At 40.1% G+C, this 18791-nt stretch overlaps 1 protein-coding gene across 4 annotated transcripts in view; it reads left to right on the plus strand.

The window, feature by feature from the left end:
* The window catches only part of mcf2la (mcf.2 cell line derived transforming sequence-like a), a 233286-nt gene extending 217419 nt beyond the window's left edge, over positions 1-15867 (plus strand). For all 4 annotated transcript variants that reach the window (XM_060833340.1, XM_060833339.1, XM_060833341.1 and 1 more), the window contains exons 25-30: positions 1754-1820; positions 3034-3134; positions 8976-9091; positions 10832-10944; positions 13531-13634; positions 14262-15867. In XM_060833340.1, the coding sequence (XP_060689323.1) occupies positions 1754-1820; positions 3034-3134; positions 8976-9091; positions 10832-10944; positions 13531-13634; positions 14262-14356 (596 nt within the window). In that variant the 3' untranslated portion in view covers positions 14357-15867. The remainder of the gene's footprint in view (positions 1-1753; positions 1821-3033; positions 3135-8975; positions 9092-10831; positions 10945-13530; positions 13635-14261) is intronic.
* The last annotated feature ends 2924 nt before the right edge of the window (positions 15868-18791 follow it).

Below are 18791 nucleotides of genomic sequence, written 5' to 3' on the forward strand. Positions count from 1 at the left end.
AACATTTTTTGATTAGACAATATCTCCCTGAATGAGGTCCTAATTAAATATCCTGGAGTTTTTCAGGAAGGGCTAGGGACAGTGAAAGGGGCCAAGGCCTTTTTACTAGCTGACCAGGAAGCAATTCTATGATTTTGCGAGGCCCATCTGGTGCTGTTTACCTTATAGGAAAATGTAGAGGTAGGCATCAGGAGGCTGAAAAGCAAAGGAATCATCAAACTAGTACAGTTTACGAAACGGCCCTGCATGTGTATGAAGTGAGGCTCAATGCAAGGTCAGGTCTAGTGGCATTACAAAGTTCATGTTGGTGAGGCAGTCCTGAACAAACATGGATTATATGAAAGCTGCTACCTCACAAACAGAGCAAGGCTAAAACATACCTGGCTGCTCAGAACAGCCAGAAGACCTGTTCGAAACCATGGGTCCTCCCCCTCTGTCTTGTGCTGAGGAAACTTCAGAGTCCAAGATGATGTAGCCTTGATACTATTATTGCTGGAAGAGGAGGAGGAAATTCCTGAGATCCTCTGGATGAAAGAGATGGGCAATAGTTGTTATGTGCTGCCCGTTTCTGAGTCCGACAAACCAGACCTGTGGCGAAAATGCCCCAAGAGAAGCTAAACAAAAAGAACAGGCTTGTGGGGAAGGTTGGGTGGGTGGGGTGTGTGGGAGGGGTGGTTTGTGATATAATGATTAAAACCAGGTGGATCACATTGGCTATGAGATCCTTGTTTGGGGTTGTTAACTTGGGAGGCTTGGCTGACAGATATAAGCAGGGGATTCAGAGAGTCTCCTAACTTCAGAGGCTGACTCTAAGCTTGCTGGTCACAGCGAGTGTACTATGAACATATAAATAAAGGGTGTCTTGGTGACAAGGTACTGGCCTCTCTGTAGCTACTTCACTATTCTTCCTGCCAAAATGTACAAGTTCCCATTTCCCTACATTAAACACTATCTGCTAATTTTGCTGGTGTTGGATATGATGCCAATCAATGAGCTACTTCATCCTGAGTGTTATTGAGCTTCTTGAGTGTTGGAGTTGCAACTCTTCAGGAAATTGGACAGTATTCCATTACACTCCTGTCTTATCCTTGTAGATGGCACACGGACACTGGGGAGAGAGGCGGTGAGCTACTACATAATTCCTCGTCTTGATTTGCTCTTGCAGCCACAGTATTTATATGGCAGGTCCAGTCTGATTTCTGATTTATGGTAATCCCGTGATTTTGGACATGGCCCTGTTATCTCTCTAGCTTATTATCTAGTGCTGATATTATGTTAATTAATCTGAGTTGGGTGATAGGCTGAGTGGTTAGCACCACTGCCTGAGTTTTATACCAATTTCGGGTGATTGTCTGTCTGTGTGGAATTTGTATGTTGTCTTGGTGTCTGTGTGGGTTTCCTCCAGGTGGCCCAGTTTCCTCCACAGTCAAAAGATGTGCAGTTTAGGTGGACTGGCCATGCTAAATTGCTGACCAGTGTCCGGGGATGTGCATGCTAAGCAGATCTGAGTCAAAGGAATAACAGAACAACTGCAAATGTGGTCACTGTATTCAGATAGCATAAAGATGACTTCTTCCATTTATGGTAAATCATGAGACACATATAACCTTTATACTATCTGAATACAGTGATCCCATTTGCAGTTGTTCTGTTATTCCTTTGACTCACATCCACTTTTATGGATCCTGTACTTGTTGAAATTTGTGGTGCTGATGTTATATACCATAAAGTGCAAGCTACTTTTGTTTTCCAGTTTCCAACCAGCAACAAAAGTTAGAGCACACACCTGTGGCTCCTTTAGCTATACCTGTTAATACCAGGCAAGTTCTCTCTGTTACTTTAATTGAATGAATGTTGTCTGATGTTTATAATTTATGTAATTGATATTCAGTGGAAAACTTGATTAACTGAGAAGTAAATCACTTTCATTCATTCAATATCATAATAATCTTGGATTATTTTCTGCACACTTGAAAATTGTATATGTACATATGGTTTAGGGTTAAACACAGAAACTCAAAAACTAATACATTGCATATTGAAGCAGGCTGCAGTGCTGGCTTTGTGTCTCACTTGATGGGAGTACAAGTCACAGAATTAGTTGTGTAGAGCTATAACCCTATAACAAATCAAAGTGTTGGGATTAATCAAATGTATTTGTATTTTGAACGAATGTCAACCATTTCATTTTGTAATCATGCTTAGTATAGCTTAGAAAACTTATGCTAATACCAGTTGACTTGTATGGAAAGAACACCCTCTTTCTGATGCAGATGAATTAATGTACAGGTCATTCTGCTATAACACAACAGTAACTTCCCGCTATAGAAAAATCACACTGTGAAAGATCACCATAGAAAATCACTGTACTCGTTCAGTAGAAAGTTCGCATTATCCAAACAGCGACATTTACAATTCGTTAATCACGTTATTGCCAATTTTTCATTGACAAAATTTGCATTATACCAGAACGACTTGTACTTGTATTGGTCCTGTTGGATTAATGCTATAGGTTTTCTTGGTTCAATTCTGTTTGGCATCATAATTGAATTTCTTTAAGCATGCTGCTCCCTTCCTTTTGAGCTGGAAACATTTCTTATTTGTGGCTATCCCTTTTTAAACCTACTTATTATCATGCGTCAAAACCTAGTTGTATTTTAATCTCTACTTTTATACTTTAAAAAGGCTAATGTGTGACACCTATCTCCTTCCTATCATTGTTTTATCCTTTTTTGTTTGTTTATTTTTCCTTGTGTGTCAGCCCATTCAATATAACAAAGAGGACATTTCTCTTTTATCTCTTGATTATATCTATTCTTCTGAGCCCCTCCTTGGGGCCTGTCATAAACTCTGCATGATAACTATTTGCGTATCATTTGAAAAGGATGGATTTTTAAAGTTGAGTGACTAGCTATTAGTTGGATATAATCTATTTGTAAACTATGTCCTCTTTCAGAGACATTAATATTTTTACTACTGTTTCCATCTTACTTGGTTGTAATGTTTGTGCAATCTATTTTATTTTCATGTCAGTCCCCTGCGGAGCGCACAGAAAATGAAAAGGGCTGAGATTGTGAGCCCAGAAAATCACAGCATTTCAGTGACCTCACCAAAGAGACAAGAAAAAGTGAAAGGTAAGGCTTGTTCTTTTTTAAATGCACACATGTGATTTTGGCAGTGCTGGCTGGGCCAGCACTTATTACCCATCCTAGTTGCTGTTGAGGAGGTGGTGGTGAGCTGCCTTCTTAAACTGCTCCAGTCTGTTTGGTGTAAGTAAACCACAATCTTTTCGTGGAGGAAGTTCCAAGATTTTGACCCTGTGACATGGAAGGAATGGCAATATTTTTCCCTAGTCAGGGTAAAAAGTGACTTGCAGTTCCCATGTTCCCATTTACCTGCTGACCTTGTCCTTCTAGATGGAAGTGGTTGTGGATTTGGAAGGTGTTGTCTTAGGGACCTTTGTGAATTTCTGCAGTGCATCTGCAGAGAGTACACTTTGCGATTACTGAATACTAGTGATGGAAGGGACTGAATAGTTGTGAATGCAGTGCCAATAATGCAGGTTGCTTTGTCCTGGATAGTGTTGAGCTTCTTGAGTGCTGTTGGAGCTGTGCTGGTTCAGGCATATGGGGAGTATTCCATCGCAGTATGACCTATGGCATGTAGATGGTGAACAGGCTTTGGAGAGTCAGGAGGTGTTGTTGCTCAACATGTAGGAGTACTCATCCATTAACTGTAGGGGAGATGGGTGTGGTAAGGTGCAGCACAGTAGGTGGAATCAACAGGTTAATGTTTGACCTGATGCTATGAGACTTTATGGGATTTGGAGTCAATGTGGAGGACTTCTAGGGCAACTCCCTCCTGTCTATATGTCACTGTGCCTCCACCCCTGCTGGATCTGACCTGCTGGCGCAACAGGGTTGATGATGCTGTTATCTGGGACTTTGTGTATAAGGTATGATTCCATGAGTGTGACCGTGTTGGGCTGCTTGATTAGCCTGTGAGACAGCTTTCTCAACTTTGGTACTAGCTCCCAGATATTACGATTAATGACATTGCAGTGTTGAAAGGGCTGTTTTTTTGCCATTGTTACTTCCAGTGCCTTAGTTGATGCCTGGCTGTCTGCCAAATGTTGTTCCTTTTCCCTTTCTAATAGTTGATACAACTGAATGGCTTACTAGGCTATTTCAGAAGGCAGTCAAGAGTCAAATCACATTTATTGTGGCCGAGAGTCACATTGTAGGACATAGCAGATAAGGACAGCAGTTTTCTTCCCTAAAGCATAGTAGTGAACCAGATGGGTTTTTATGACAATTGACCGTGGTCATCTTTAGAACTTTTAGTTCCAGATTTTTAAAAAAAATTAAATTTAAATTTCACCATCTACCATGGTGGGATTATTAGTTCAACAACAGTACCATTAGGCTGCTGCAAGTGGGACTATGACTGACTTAATATAAGTGTCTGCTGTTGTACATGGAAGACTTGGCATTCATATAGTTCATTAGATTTCAACCTACACTGGGACATTTTCTCAGAAGGGGGTAAAAAGGAGGGTACCAATCAAATGAGCACTGCAGCATTCGTGCTCTATATTGCTGTCCCCGTTGGGAATTGTCTGCTCTATTTGAGGTGTCTCCCCCATGAAGAGGAGGATAGCTGATCAAAAACAAATGAGCCATACTGTCCAGCAAGATTGGAAACTTATAACAAGGCAAGGGGTTTAGGAGGGAAGACAGCAACATCAGGCAGGCAAAGATAGGTAAGGGCACTATCCTGGCAACAGAACATACAGGGTCAGTATGTCGCACATGTAGATGTCAGAAGAACAGTGAGTCTGGAAATAAAAACAAAAAAATTGGAGCTGTGGGAGGCCATTCAGCCCTTTGACCTTGCTCTGCCATTCTGCATTTTTCAAGGAAGACAGTCCCATTTCTTTATGACTTGCTTTATTGGGAGTTAGTTTCTGATTAGGCAAGTGGCTGCTAGGGTTTGTCGCCTTCAAAGCCACTGCGGCCTTTGAATCATTCCAGTAGTATGTGAAGACCTTAATGGAATCACTAAGCCTGCAGCCTGTTACCTCATAAGGTTTTCATGATGCCATGTTTGGGTATGCCAATGAAATACAACCTACCCTGGATGGATTTTCAAAGGATCAAGAGTTAATTGATTGCATCTATGCTGTAGTAAATGCTCAAAATCCAAATTAAATGCAGTTATAATCATAAAATAATGCAAGTATGTATATTCTCTAGATAGGATGTATGCGTCATGGTTACTTAGACTCGGTCAGGTTGCAGGAAGATTCACTGGTTCCAAACTTTTGGATGGCTGTCTTCTATACAATAATGGATACCGCAGGGATCTGTTCTGGGATCTCTGCTCTTTTTTATAAATCATTTGGATGAGGAAGTGGAAAGGTGGGTTTGTAAGTTTGTTAATGACATGAAGGTTGGTGGAGTTATGATAGTGTGGAGGGCTGTTGTAGGTTGTAATGGGCTGATAAGTGGCAGATGGAGTTCAACCTGGAAAAATGTGAAGTGATTCATTTGGATGGTCAGATTTGAATGCAGATTACAGGGTTAAAGGCAGGAGTCTTGGCAGTGTGGTGGAACATCTATGGATCCCTCAAAATTGCCACTCAAGCTGTTAAGGTTGTTAAGATGGTGTATGGTGTGTTGGCTTTCAGCAGCAGGGGGATTGAGTTTATACTGCAGGTCTATAAAAGCCTTGTTAGACCATACTTGGAAATGTTGTGTTCAGTTCTGGTCACCTCATTATAGGAAGGATATGGAAACTTTAAAGAGGGTGCAGAGGAGATTTACCAGGAGGCTGCCTGGATTAGGGGGCATGTCTTAAGAAGAAATGTTGAGGGAGCTATGGCTTTTCTCATTGAAGCGAAGAGGATGAGAAGTGACTTGAGAGAGTGTACAAGATGATGAGAGGCACAGAGTGGATAGCCAGAGACGTTTTTTCGGGGTGGAAAGGGCAATCACAAGGGGGTATAATTTTAAGGTAACTGGAGAAAGGTTTAGGGGAGATATCAGATCTTTACACAGAGTGTGGTGGGTGCGTGGAATGCACTGCCATCAATGGTAGTAGAATCAGATACATTAGGGACATTTAAATGACTCTTGGATAGACACGTCAATGATAGCAAAATGAAGGGTATGTAGGTTAGTTTGATCCAAGAGTAGGATAAAAGGTTGGCACAACATCGAGGGACAAAGGGCCTGTACTGTGCCATACTGTTCTACATTCTAAACCTGTTCCACACAGCCCTTGCCTCATCTTTAAAGATGTATTACACCAGTAAGGAATCTATGGAAAGAGCCTGGGAGGAGGTATAATAATAGCATGCATGAACTAGAGCCATCAGCATCTGCTTTAGGTCTTTGGTCAGATCAGGTGGTGCTCTTTAATATGTACCCGTAAGAGTGTCAGTTATGGCCATTTTCTTGTGTATTTTGCACAACCTGGTCCATCAGAGAGGAGAAAGCCTTGCAGAGAAACATTTGGTGAAGACAGTCCCACCCTCAATTGCTGATTCTGATGAAGAGGAGTGTGAGCCATACCAACCAGCTGTGCATTCTATTGAATAGAAAGGTATGGATGCCCGGGAGATCAGAAATTCTTGTGTGTGGAAAAGGTTTGAACAGCAAGTGGTTCACAGCTCAACACCTTCTTGGTCCTTGTTACCTTCGTCTGTTATCTCCCTGTCAAGAGCAGCAGTCCCAAATAATGTTGCGTGGAACATGAACACAAACACCTATATAACCAGTACTACACATACAGATGATGTAGCCATGCAACCAGAACATTATGTGAAAATATAATACTTAAATGTTCAAAAGTCACAAATATGAAAAGCATCCATCTGTATCACTAATCTAATGTAAGGTTGTCTTGATTCTCTATCAGATATGCAGCATTATGCTCCCTCTTTGCTGCTAGAAACAGATTGACTGTTGAGTCCCTTTCCTGGAATGGCTTTGGCAGTTGTTCTGTTGTTGCCTGAGGTGGAGGGCCCTGCATGTTGCAAGTCTGCTTTACACAGACAGGTGGTTCATCTGTCAAATCATGAACTCTGAAGATAATTGCAGTGATCATGGCCTGTATGGACACTTCCAATGTCTGTGCCAGTGTGTGACAGTTAGGTCTCCATAAACTGAATGTTAGATGTCCAGAATCTGCCACCTCATGGACAGCTCCTCCTGCTATTAACTACTGGCTTGCAGCTAGCATCTAAGTTCACTCCTGCATTTCTCCATGCACTTGGAGGCTGCTTCATGTCAGTCTGTGACAGCTGCCCTTGTCATCAGTGTGTGATCTTACAATCAACCATACCTACCTTAATATTCACATAGCTCTATTGGGGGTGCGCAAGGATGTGGTGATGCACCGCCAGAAGATTCCACTTGCTCTGCAGAGGTTAAAATTGGTCCTCTCGGCTGTTGTTTACAGCTGTTGATGTTTCACTTATTGGGGCAAAACAAAAGAAAGACTGAGGGGCATCATCATCATTTGAGGAGAAATAGATATATGCTTCCTTAAAAAAACATTGAAACCGTTGGGAGATGCTAACCTTAAGTGTAGCAACACACCTTCCTGCTGGAAATCAGCAAGTCTCTAAAGTAACAAACAATCAATGTTACTGTTGTATCAGCTTCACAGTTTCCAAAAACTCCTTTCAGCAATATTTATAGGATTTATACGAATGTGGTCTTGGAATCTCACCACCTTCCTCTAATATTGCCTTGACCAATGGATGTGCTGTAATCATTTGGAGAAAGTGAGGACTGTAGATGCCTGATGAAGGGCTTTTGCCCAAAATGTTGATTCTTCTGCTCCTCTGATGCTGCCTGACCTGTGCTTTTCCAGTACCACACTCACAACTCTAATCATTTGGATCCAACTCCAGGACTTGCTCAGTTAGTGTCAGAATAGTTTGGTTTGCAAGCCCATCTCTAACCTTGGTCCCCTCTCAGGCATTGTCCATCCTCTTCAGCTGCACTTAAACAAGGATATTGTAATGTTGACTCTGTGCTGAATCATGCTTTCAAATTTGAGGGCAGAGGCAAAAAAAAAACCTGCAGATGCTAGAATTCAAAGTAGACAGCAGGAGGCTGGAAGAAAACAGTAAGTCAGCCAGCAAGCCTGCATCACGCCACCTTACACAGTTGCACACCGCACAAGGCAATCCCATAATTTACCCTCATTGCACCATTCCATATATGTCGAACTCCAGAATGGTGACAGACCTTTGGGTTCTTGTATGCAAACCTTTGAAGATGCAGAACAAGTTGATAAAACTTGCTTCAGTTTGGCTACTGTCTGGGCACCAGTCTGAACAAACAATGTACGTCATGGACATACAGATTAAAGTTAAGAGTTGTGGCAGGTCACAAACTTTAGGGAAGCAAAAATTATTTACCTTCAGAATAGATGAGAAGTTTTAAAATGAAGGGCTATTTTTGGGGATCAGACCTTTATGCTGGCAGGCAAGTTGATAACTGATAACACCAATTTAAAATAAAAAAAGCTATTGGAGAGATGGAATTTTTTTAAATACAAGGAGATATGATTTAGGTGACTTAATGAGTAGTGAAATGCATTCAACAGAAACTTCCAAAAGGGAAATGTATAAATATTTGTGGGAAAAATAAATCAAGATTGTGGTGTAAGAGAAGGGGGCGTGGGACTAATTAAATAGGTATTTCAATGAGCAGCATAGTCATTGTAGGCTGAATAGCCTTCTGTTGTGCACTAGGATCCCAAACACCAGAGGAAGAATAGGAATTGCCAGTGGTACCCACATCTCTACAAGTAACTGATTTAATTCTTAAATGTTTAAAGTGCTCTTAAATTAGATTATTGTTTTTATTTTTTCAGGTTCATCTTTTAATATTTTAAATCATAACAATAATATGTCATGTTTTTAGATTCTCTGGTCAGTAGTTGTATTTACATTGCAGGTTGGACCAAAGTGTCTCAGTCCCTTGACATTTCAGAAGAAAATAATGATGGATGGTCCAGTGCTGATGACCAGCTCAATTCATCTGATTGTGAAGAGGAAACTAGTAGAAAGTTGGTAGGTATAAGCTTCTAGCTGCAATTAATGGTTGAGTAACTTCCATTGAATGTAGGTTCTTGATGTCTTTATATCAACTTCCATGATGAGCGCTGAAATCTTAAGTACAGAATGAGACTCAGATTTCCTCTTCCATTTCTATTGGAGTGAGTATCCCATGTGCATCAGACAATGACTTCATTTTTTTTGGCTGTTCAAACTGAGGCCATCAGCTGTACCACTGTTGCTGAAATCCTGTCATCAATTGCAAGATTTTTCCAACAGTTGAGAACATTCATTGTTTTGCTGCAGTTTTAATCAAAGGTTCCAGCCAAATATTTGTTGGATGATAAGCATGTTGGTTTAGTTTCCCACTTGAAGTCTCATACCCAGCATTGTTGATCGTGGGTAAAATCATACTATCTGAGCAGTCATAGCATCAATGCTTTGGTTCCATTGTGAAATGCATGCATTAAGCTCATTGACCATGGCAAGAGCTTCTGAGAGAGATGAACAAGCAGTCCAATATGTGTGAGATTTATTCCCTTCGGGATTTTGAAACAATGTAGAGTAGAACAGAGCTGAGGGATGTAAATAGTTGTCTATCTGGGAAAAGATGAAGATACTGGGATGCGCAAGGACTAGACACTCAGTATAGATGCTCCCATTTAATTTAGTTGCACAAGAAAATCCTGGAAAAGTTTTTTTCAGGTAAATTGGAAGATATTTGGATCAGCTTTTATCAATGACATTGAAAATAGTTTCTAGTACAACGTAAATACGAATGAATCATAAACTTAGTTTTCAATAATTTTTTATTTAAAACATTGGTTTGTTATATTTCGGCATTCATTACTTTTAGTTACTAATATTCCCACACTCCCTGCTTATTATTGTATGCTTTTGGGTAAAAGAATCTTCTTGCAAGATATCAGAATGGGCCACTGAATAAATTTATGCTGAAGCAATAATTTGGTGGTGTCATTTTGCAAATAAGAATTCATTTTCTTTTACATAAGGTTGGTTGGTTGGTTAGATTATGAGGAAATGGCTTGATCTGCAAAACAATAATTCAAAGATGTCTTTATAAGTTATTTGATAAGCTGCAACTAAATCTACCATGAAAGTACTCAAACATTTTCTGAAGCTTTTAATTTCAAGCTGATAAAAATTAAACCAGGTTGATTGTCTCGACATAATTTCCTTTATACATTTTTCTTTCCCCTTATCCTGGCTTCTCTGATTAAATCCGAGCATTCCGATAAGTATGCATTACTGTTCAGGATATTCCACAGTGCAACATAATCAATGAATTGCCTTTGAAGACCTCTTTACAGTAGGAAAATCACCTCCATAGCTTTACCTCTTCAGTAACAGTTGCTTTATTTGGTGTACAAATAATGCATGCTTGAAATATTTTGTGTGGTTAAAAGGTTTTCTACTTTGATCTTTTAGGAATTGTTACAGGGTTGCATACTCAAAGTAGAAATCTACAGAATAGGCAGCCATTGGACCATCATGCCTGTGCTTGCTTGTTGATGCAGTCCCATTGCCTTGTTTACTCTCTCAATGTGTATCTGCATTTTTCCTGTTTCAAATACATATTCGTTGCTTCATTTTTTTCTTCATGAAATCAATTCTCTCTACATCAACTGCTCCCTATTCCTTACTCCAGGAAAAATGGTCACAAGGAAAATCTGATTGCTGCTTTCATCAACCAGGAATGTGATTCAGCCCCATGTTTTCACTTTCTCATTCCAGCTCCCTGGAAAATATACAGTAATAGCAGACTATGGGAAGTCAGGTGGAGAGGAATTGACTGCAAGTACCGGTGATCTGTTGCAACTGATCTGTGAGGGCCAGGATGGACGATGGTATGTTTACAGATTCGAAGAATTATGCAAGTTTACTGTACATTTTGCAGCAGAGCAATGTAGCACTGATATTTTATTTCTTCAGAAAGTCTTTTAATTTATAGAATCCCTACAACGTGGAAACGGGTCACTCAGTCCAACAAGTCAACACCGACTCACCAAAGAGCATTCCAAACAGAATCACCCCGCTATCCTATCCCTGTAACCCTGCATTTCCCATGGGTAATCCACTTAACCTACACATTCGTGAACACTATGGGAAATATAGCATGGTCTATTCATCTAACCTGCACATCTTTGGACTGTGGTTGGACACCAGAGGTAACTCGAGCAGCCACAGGGAGAATGTGCAAATTCCACACAGACATTGCCCAAGACTGGGATTGAATCCGGGTCCTTGGTGATGTGAGGCAGCAGAGCTAACCACTAAGCTAGATGCAGAATGCCAGGGCTCTTCTGTGATATGAACCCAGGTCTTCTCACATTTAAACCAATGTCACACAATATCTGCACAAAATGAACACTGATCCTACGTGTGAAATAAAGTATAATGTCATTAGGGTGACAGCAAACGTTCCTTCATGCTGCTTGATTTTTTAAAAACTATTTTGCACAGACAGTGCTTTGCTTTGATATTGATGGGTACATAGTGGACTTCCAGGTTTAGTTTGCAGTCAGTTCTGTCAGATTTAACCAACCAAATTAAATTTTTTTTGCAGATGCTGGAAATCTGTAACAAAAACAAGGATCGTTGAAGTCAAAATGTTAACTCTGTTTTCTCTGCACAAATGCTGTCAGACCTGCTGAGTTTCTCCAGCAGTTTCAGTCCTTGCCTACTCTTTGCTTTCTGGTTTGTTGAGACCAAGGAAACCTGTCTATCATGTGCACATAAAAAATAGGAGTAGAAGTAGACCATTTGGCTATTTGAGCATGTTCTTTCATTCAATGAGATCATGCCTAACTGTTTGTTCTTCAAATTCAACATTCCTAACTGCCTCACTCTACCTCCAGCATTAAATAAGGAGAAAATCTAAGCTATGTAGTTCTATTAAAATATTTAAATAAGTATCTCACTTCCTGAGAGTGTGTCACTGCTCCTCCTGCAGCTATTAAAAATGGAAGTGTGTGGGTTTGAAGCAGCTGGAGTTTAGGTGTCAAGCTTTTTGAGTTCCACACTTGTCACTTGTGAACTGCCGTTGAGCTCCACACCCATCAGGTAGGTCATCTTGTTTCTCCTGTGTTAACAGCTATTTGGAAAAACTCCTATTTCCAACCTGGAGATCCCCTCCTATGATGTCAGCAATCTATGCACAGTAAGCAGGGATCCTAATCTAAACAGGCACTGGAATCATGCAGGCTGTGACTTAGTCTCTGGAAGCACTATTTTAACTTATTGTATGGTTACACAGGTACCATAAATTCTGAACAGATTTCATGACCAATATGTTTACTTTTTGAAACTCTTTCATGTTGCATATCGTAACTGGAAGGCCAACATTCATTGTCTAAGTTTCATTAGCCTTGCACTGAATAGTCTTCCAGATCACTTTCAGAGAGCAGTTGATCCACATGCTATGAATCTGGAAGCATCGGCAAATTTCTTTCCCTCAAAGAGATTAGTGAACCAGATGTTTTTTAATGGCAATTGATATTTCCCATGCTTGTATTACTGAGGCTGGGTTTCAATTCCAGATGTGGTAATTAATTGAATTTAAATTTCACCAGTTGCCATGCTGGAATTTGAACCCCCAACCACAGAACATTTAACCTGGACCTCTGGAATACTAGTCCATGACATTGCCTCCATCACACTATCTCCTATCTGTGAATTACAAGTAGATAAACTAAATGAGTGAGTTATGCTGCTGAAAATTACATAAAATTACTTGAAATAGCATAGATGTTACAACACCAAAGCAAAACATTTGGCCCATAATTCTGAATTGGTATTTGTGCTCCACATGTGTCTTCTACTCTTCATTCAACATTAACAATTGTACCCTTCTATCTTTTTTCTACCTAATGTAATTGCATAGTTTTCCCTGAACTAAATCCACACTATTCACCTCAACTAAGCCATTTGCTGACAAGTTTCACACTCTTATCAATCTTTGGGGTAAGAATATTACTCCTGAAATCCTCCTTGGTAATTATGTTTTACTTAGCATCTGTATTTTTGAACTGTTCTGCAAATGGAAACATAATTCTACTGAATTCATTCATTTTTTTATTTATGAAAAAGAAATGTGATCCTAGTCAATATTTAACCCAGGCTGTGGTGTTACCTCCAAGTCATTTTTGTGCCTTCTCCAATGTTTTAGTGTTATTTTTGGAATATGGAGACCAGGATTCTGCATAATACAATTTGTGTGTTCTGACCAAGGTCCTAATGCAAACTTTATATAACTTTTTAACATTGGTATCCTCTAGAAATGAATCCCAGTGCTCTCTTTGTACTTTTTAATGGCTTTGTTAAGCTGCTTTCCTACTCTTAATGGCTACTGTGCCAGTAATCAGTATGCTTGTCCCCTGGCTGCTGTATAAGAAACTGGGGCGATGTTCATGTCAATTTCATTTTGCTCTCAGGCTTGTCAGAAATCTTAACACAAATAAAGAGGGCTGGGTCCCAGCTACAAACCTGCAGGCACTGATCGGGGATTCCAGCTCTTCCCAATCAATAAGTAGCTCAGGTAAGAAAACAAAGAGATGCCTCTGAGTTGCTGTTAGTTGAGGAACTGCATTATTAATGCACAACCCACTGTTGGTGACAATGGTTTTTACAATGTTCTTGATTGGTTTGTTGGACACGCCACTGACTGATCGTTCACTCCATTAGCACATGTTCACCCCCCCCCCCCCCCATTGACATGTACTCACTCTATGATCATGATGTACCTATCCCTTTAATATACTGCCCACCATATTAGTCTGCTTATTCCCACCCCACTTCCATCCAGCCTTCCTTCCTGTTAATGTACTGTGATCCCATTGGTTTAGTGATCCATCCATTGCTAATATCATTAGTTGCAGTCAAGAGCACAGTTCTGGCATCAGTACAAAACCAGAATGAAATCTTGGATTGGACTCTAATTGGGTAGAAATATGACATAATAAATCATATTATATTTTTTCACTTAGTTATCACTCGTTATGCCAGTTAATCAGGTGTGAACAACTAGAAAGTCTCTTTAACATTCATTTGCTATAGAAATTGTGCAGTTTTCAGTGTCAAAGTAAAATGTACTTTGTTTCATGATCTTTGACTTTTTTTTTGGAGCATCAAATATCGTTCACTTGTCTTTCACTCTCTTTTCCAGAGTCTGCCAGTGCTTCAAGCACCCTGAGCTCCTCTTCAAGTTGTGCTGAACATTGCACTGCCAGTAGCACCAGCGTTGTAGATATTAAGGGCTAACAATTCTCTTTGATGTATAAAATTGGTGACACTGTTTGTGGAAATTCTCCCTCCTCTTAAACTAACCAGCTTTGAAGTAGAAGGTCAAAGATTTTGTATCTTCATCCTCCATCATCTTCATTCTCACCTGGGCTTTAACTTCTAAATTAAGTGCTCCTTGGAGTAGCGTTACATCTGGTGTCTGTTAAACTGTTACTGAGACCTTCAGAAAGAGGAGCACAAGGCTCTTGAATTTATTTATAACTCTTCATTCTTTTGACGGATGCACACTTTGTGAATTTAGTCGTGGTGCCAAGAGCATTTTCTGATGGATAAGTAATGGAATAATTAAGAAATGGGCCATGCCAAAGTTTTAGAGATTGGAGTGGAATATTACAACAGTACAATTTGATAATAAGGACAGTTCTAGACAAGGTGAGGCTATTTTGCGGGTGGGGTATTTTGGGGGTGAGCTATTGCTATGATGCATTGAAGGAACAGCAGTGATAACAGCACAAAAGTACCACTATGATGGTACTTTATCAAAAGCTTCAGATAAGCACATTTCAGAGCAACTGGCAGGGATATTGAGTCGCACTTTATGAAGACATAACTCAGCATTTGACTGTGCTTTTCAAATGCTTCTTAATGCATGTGGTCATCACATGTATTTATTTTTGGACCTAATACACAATCAGCAGTTTAGTAGTAAAACTTTTTTTCTTGGTCACCACTGTGAGAGAATCTGGTCTTTAAGTCCCAGAATGATATTTTCAACTTTTGAATATGGCACTTGCAGGTAATGATCTTTTGAGTGTTTACACAGCCATTTGATAGTTTATTTGTTAGTGGTTGATTTACCAAATCATTCATAGATCTGTTGGAACACTCTGAGAGTGTCCAGCTGCTCTGGAATTCACTGTGACTCCATTCCATTAGCAACCAATGTGCTGCATTATAGGTCTGGGAAAATGCTGCAAATGTCAATTATTAAACAAAGTATTTAACTCATTTATATAAATGACCATGAGTAAGGAGTATTTTACAGGTGCAGCATTCTTTATAGTACCTGTGAGCTTTGGCTATAACTCTTTGACTATACTTTGATACGTAAATGATGTGCTTGTGAGCTGTTGTAATGCTTTCCAAAGCTTGGATTACTTGGATATCAGTAGTACAGGAAAAGGTTTATCTGCTTTACCTCGCCCATTGAGTGCAATCAGATGCTTGGTATCACTTCACCATCAACTAAATCAATTGCAGTTGAGTGTTGATGTGTTCAATGGTGGCTGATGCCATGACTGCTTCTACTGTCTTGTTAGATTTTACTGGGATATTTTAATGCAACATTTGACCTAATCAAAGTGTTACTCCTCGCACGTCATAGTGTACCTTAGATAATGTGATGCACTACAGCACACTTCATGGCACTTTATGCAGCACTTTGTTCATTTTTAATGGTGGTGTCCATAAACTTTTGAACTCGTCCAACATGTCATCTTCTGTATTATGTGAATGGAAGCATGAATACAATAAAGGGAGTAATCATAATGGATTCCCATCATTGTGGTGTTTCTCAATTCTTGGTTTTTTTTTGCACTAAGCTGCTGCACTCCGGAAAAAAAATTGGAATAGAAGGCAATTCAGTCAAGAAATTCTGTGTTCAGATTCTTGCATGCCCCCAGTTTCTCCTTCCAATTTTGACAGAATGCTGTTGATTAACACTGCCAAAACATGAATTCTGGAATTTCTTGCACCTACATTCTCAATATGTACACAACAATTATGAGCGTTATGCTGACATTTCTGTTCGTGCTCAGTATTTTCTGTTTCAGATTTCCAGCAATCATACTGTTTAGTTTCTTGTTAGCCCTTATGCTCTGGGCTGTCTGACCTCTATCCTCTGGTACTCTACTGATAGCTTACCTGCCTCTGGTCATACCATTCACTTCCTATTTTGTTATTTAACTGTTAGCTGTTGCTGCTTTAGGCAAATCAACAGCTCAGTCGCTCACTGATCCTGGCAGCAAGCTATAGCTGTTGGTTAACATGTTCAGTAGTGCAGTCGATTCATGAAATTGAAAGAAATGCAAGCTATAAACAATGAATTTTGTTTAGTGATGACAAAGGTGTCATCCATGTAGGGGACGTGGATGATACCATTGTCGTCACTAAACGAAACAAGTTAGAGGAAACCTTCAAGACCATCAATATACCCTTACTGGCATAAAATTCACTAAAGAGGAAGAAAACAACAACAAACCGCCATTCTTAGATATCACAGTAGAGCGAACAGCCAATGGGGAAATTCAAACCAGCTTCTACAGAAACTTCTACAGAAAACAACACGTATGGACCAAATATTGAACTACAGAAGCAATCATCCCAACACCCACAAATGAAGATGCATCAGAACATAATTCCAATGAACCAACACACATTTTGGAAAGAGGAACTACACAGCACAGAGGAAAATCACCTATACCGTGTATTCAAAAAGAATGGGTACCCAATGAACACAGTCTGCTGATTTCTCAGCAACAAACCCAAACAAGCAAACAAAACACATCCAGAAACCCTAGCCACTCTCCCCTACAAAGACACCTCGGAAATGACTGCCAGCCTACTCAGACTAGAGTGGTGCTGGAAAAGCACAGCAGTTCAGGCAGCATCTGAGGAGCAGTAAAATCGACATTTCTGGCAAAAGCCCTTCATCAGGAATCCCTGTATTCTTGATGAAGGGCTTTTGCCCGAAACGTCGATTTTACTGCATTTCGGATGCTGCCTGAACTGCTTCGCTTTTCCAGCACCACTCTAATCTAGACTCTGGTTTCCAGCATCTGCAGTCATTGTTTTTACCCAGACTACTCAGATCTCTTGGCATCATGGTAGCCCACAAACCCACCAACACACTAAAACAGCAGCTAATGAACTTGAAGGACCTTATACAGACAACAAGCAAAACTAATGTCATTTACAAAATACCATGCAAGGACTGTAACAAACATTACATTGGATAAATGGGTAGAAAACCAGCCACCAGGATACATGAACACCAACTAGCCACAAAAAAAAAGACCCTCTCTCACTAGTATTCTCACATACGGATGAGGAAGGACACCAATTCGACTGGGACAATACATCCATCCTTGGACAAGCCAAACAGAGACACGCACGAGAATTCCTAGAAGCATGGCATTCCAACCAGAACTCTATCACATCGAGTTAGACTCCATCTACCATCCTCTGAGAAAAGGAACAGGAAGTGACTTCACCACAGGAAATAATATCACCACAGGAAATGGCATCACCAACCCAAAGAAACCCAAACATATAAATAGAAAGCAGGAATTTTCAGCATTGCTTTGCATGAGGTCCACTGAAGATGTGACCGAGTAAGGTAACAAAACTTCTGGAAATGACCCTTTCAGCTCAGCGAACAAACCTACATCCAAAACAGACAGACATTCCTGTATACAGTCTTGCACACAAAAGGACACAGACAAATACTCCTATTGATGAGTATGTACCTCCACATAAATAAGGAATGAGAAAGAACAGCCCTAAAACAGTAACAGCCAATAGTTTAAAAACAAAATAGCCCACCTGCCTCTGGTAACTTCCTATCAGTCCAGAGTACCTGAGGATAGATCTCAGTTAAACAACATCTCAATTAGAGCAGCGCTGGAAAAGGACAGTAGATCAGGCAGCATCTGAGGAGCAGGAAAATCAACATTTCAGGCAAAAGCCCTTCATCAAATTCCTCTAATGATGGAGCATCCACACCTCTCTGTGGTACAGAATTCCAAAGATTCACAACTTTTGACTGAGGTCATTTCACCACATCTCAGTTCTTAAGGGACAAGAAATATTCACCACTTGGTTGAATTCTGACTTTTAGAAAATAAAATCCCACCTTTTGATTTTCTTTTACCACCCTGTTAATTTTGCCTAGGGGAACTGTCAATTAGCACTACTATTGAGTTTTCCACCAATCAATCTGACTGTCGGTGATTGGGACTGGCAGAGGTCGCACCCTAGTCACTGTTGCTCCCATGTGCACCCTGAAGAGCCAATGCTACTGAATTGGTGTGAGAGCTAGGATTGCAGAGAGTTTGCTTGGGTGAGGGTGGTAGCTGAATGTGAGTGGAGAGGGTGAGTTGGGTGTGTGTGTGCAGTGGAAGAGGGAGAGAGAGAGAAGCTGATTGCAGGACTCCTTGGAGATGAGGTGATGGGGGTAAGTGACTAATCCTAATTGAATGGGCTACTAAATATAGCAGCAAGTGTGGATTTTGGTTTTGCTTGGAGAGTTTTGTAAATGTGAGATTTTAATTTCTCCTCAAAAAATAATCTTGTATCAGTCTGGAGTTTATGTTGAAATTCCCTTTAATATGTTTTGTGCGCCCAGTGCCCATGTTAAAACTTGCAAGTGTAATTTGGTGAGCAATAGTGATGT

The sequence above is a fragment of the Hemiscyllium ocellatum genome, chromosome 12 (assembly GCF_020745735.1).
Source record: "Hemiscyllium ocellatum isolate sHemOce1 chromosome 12, sHemOce1.pat.X.cur, whole genome shotgun sequence".
NCBI lineage: Eukaryota > Metazoa > Chordata > Chondrichthyes > Orectolobiformes > Hemiscylliidae > Hemiscyllium > Hemiscyllium ocellatum.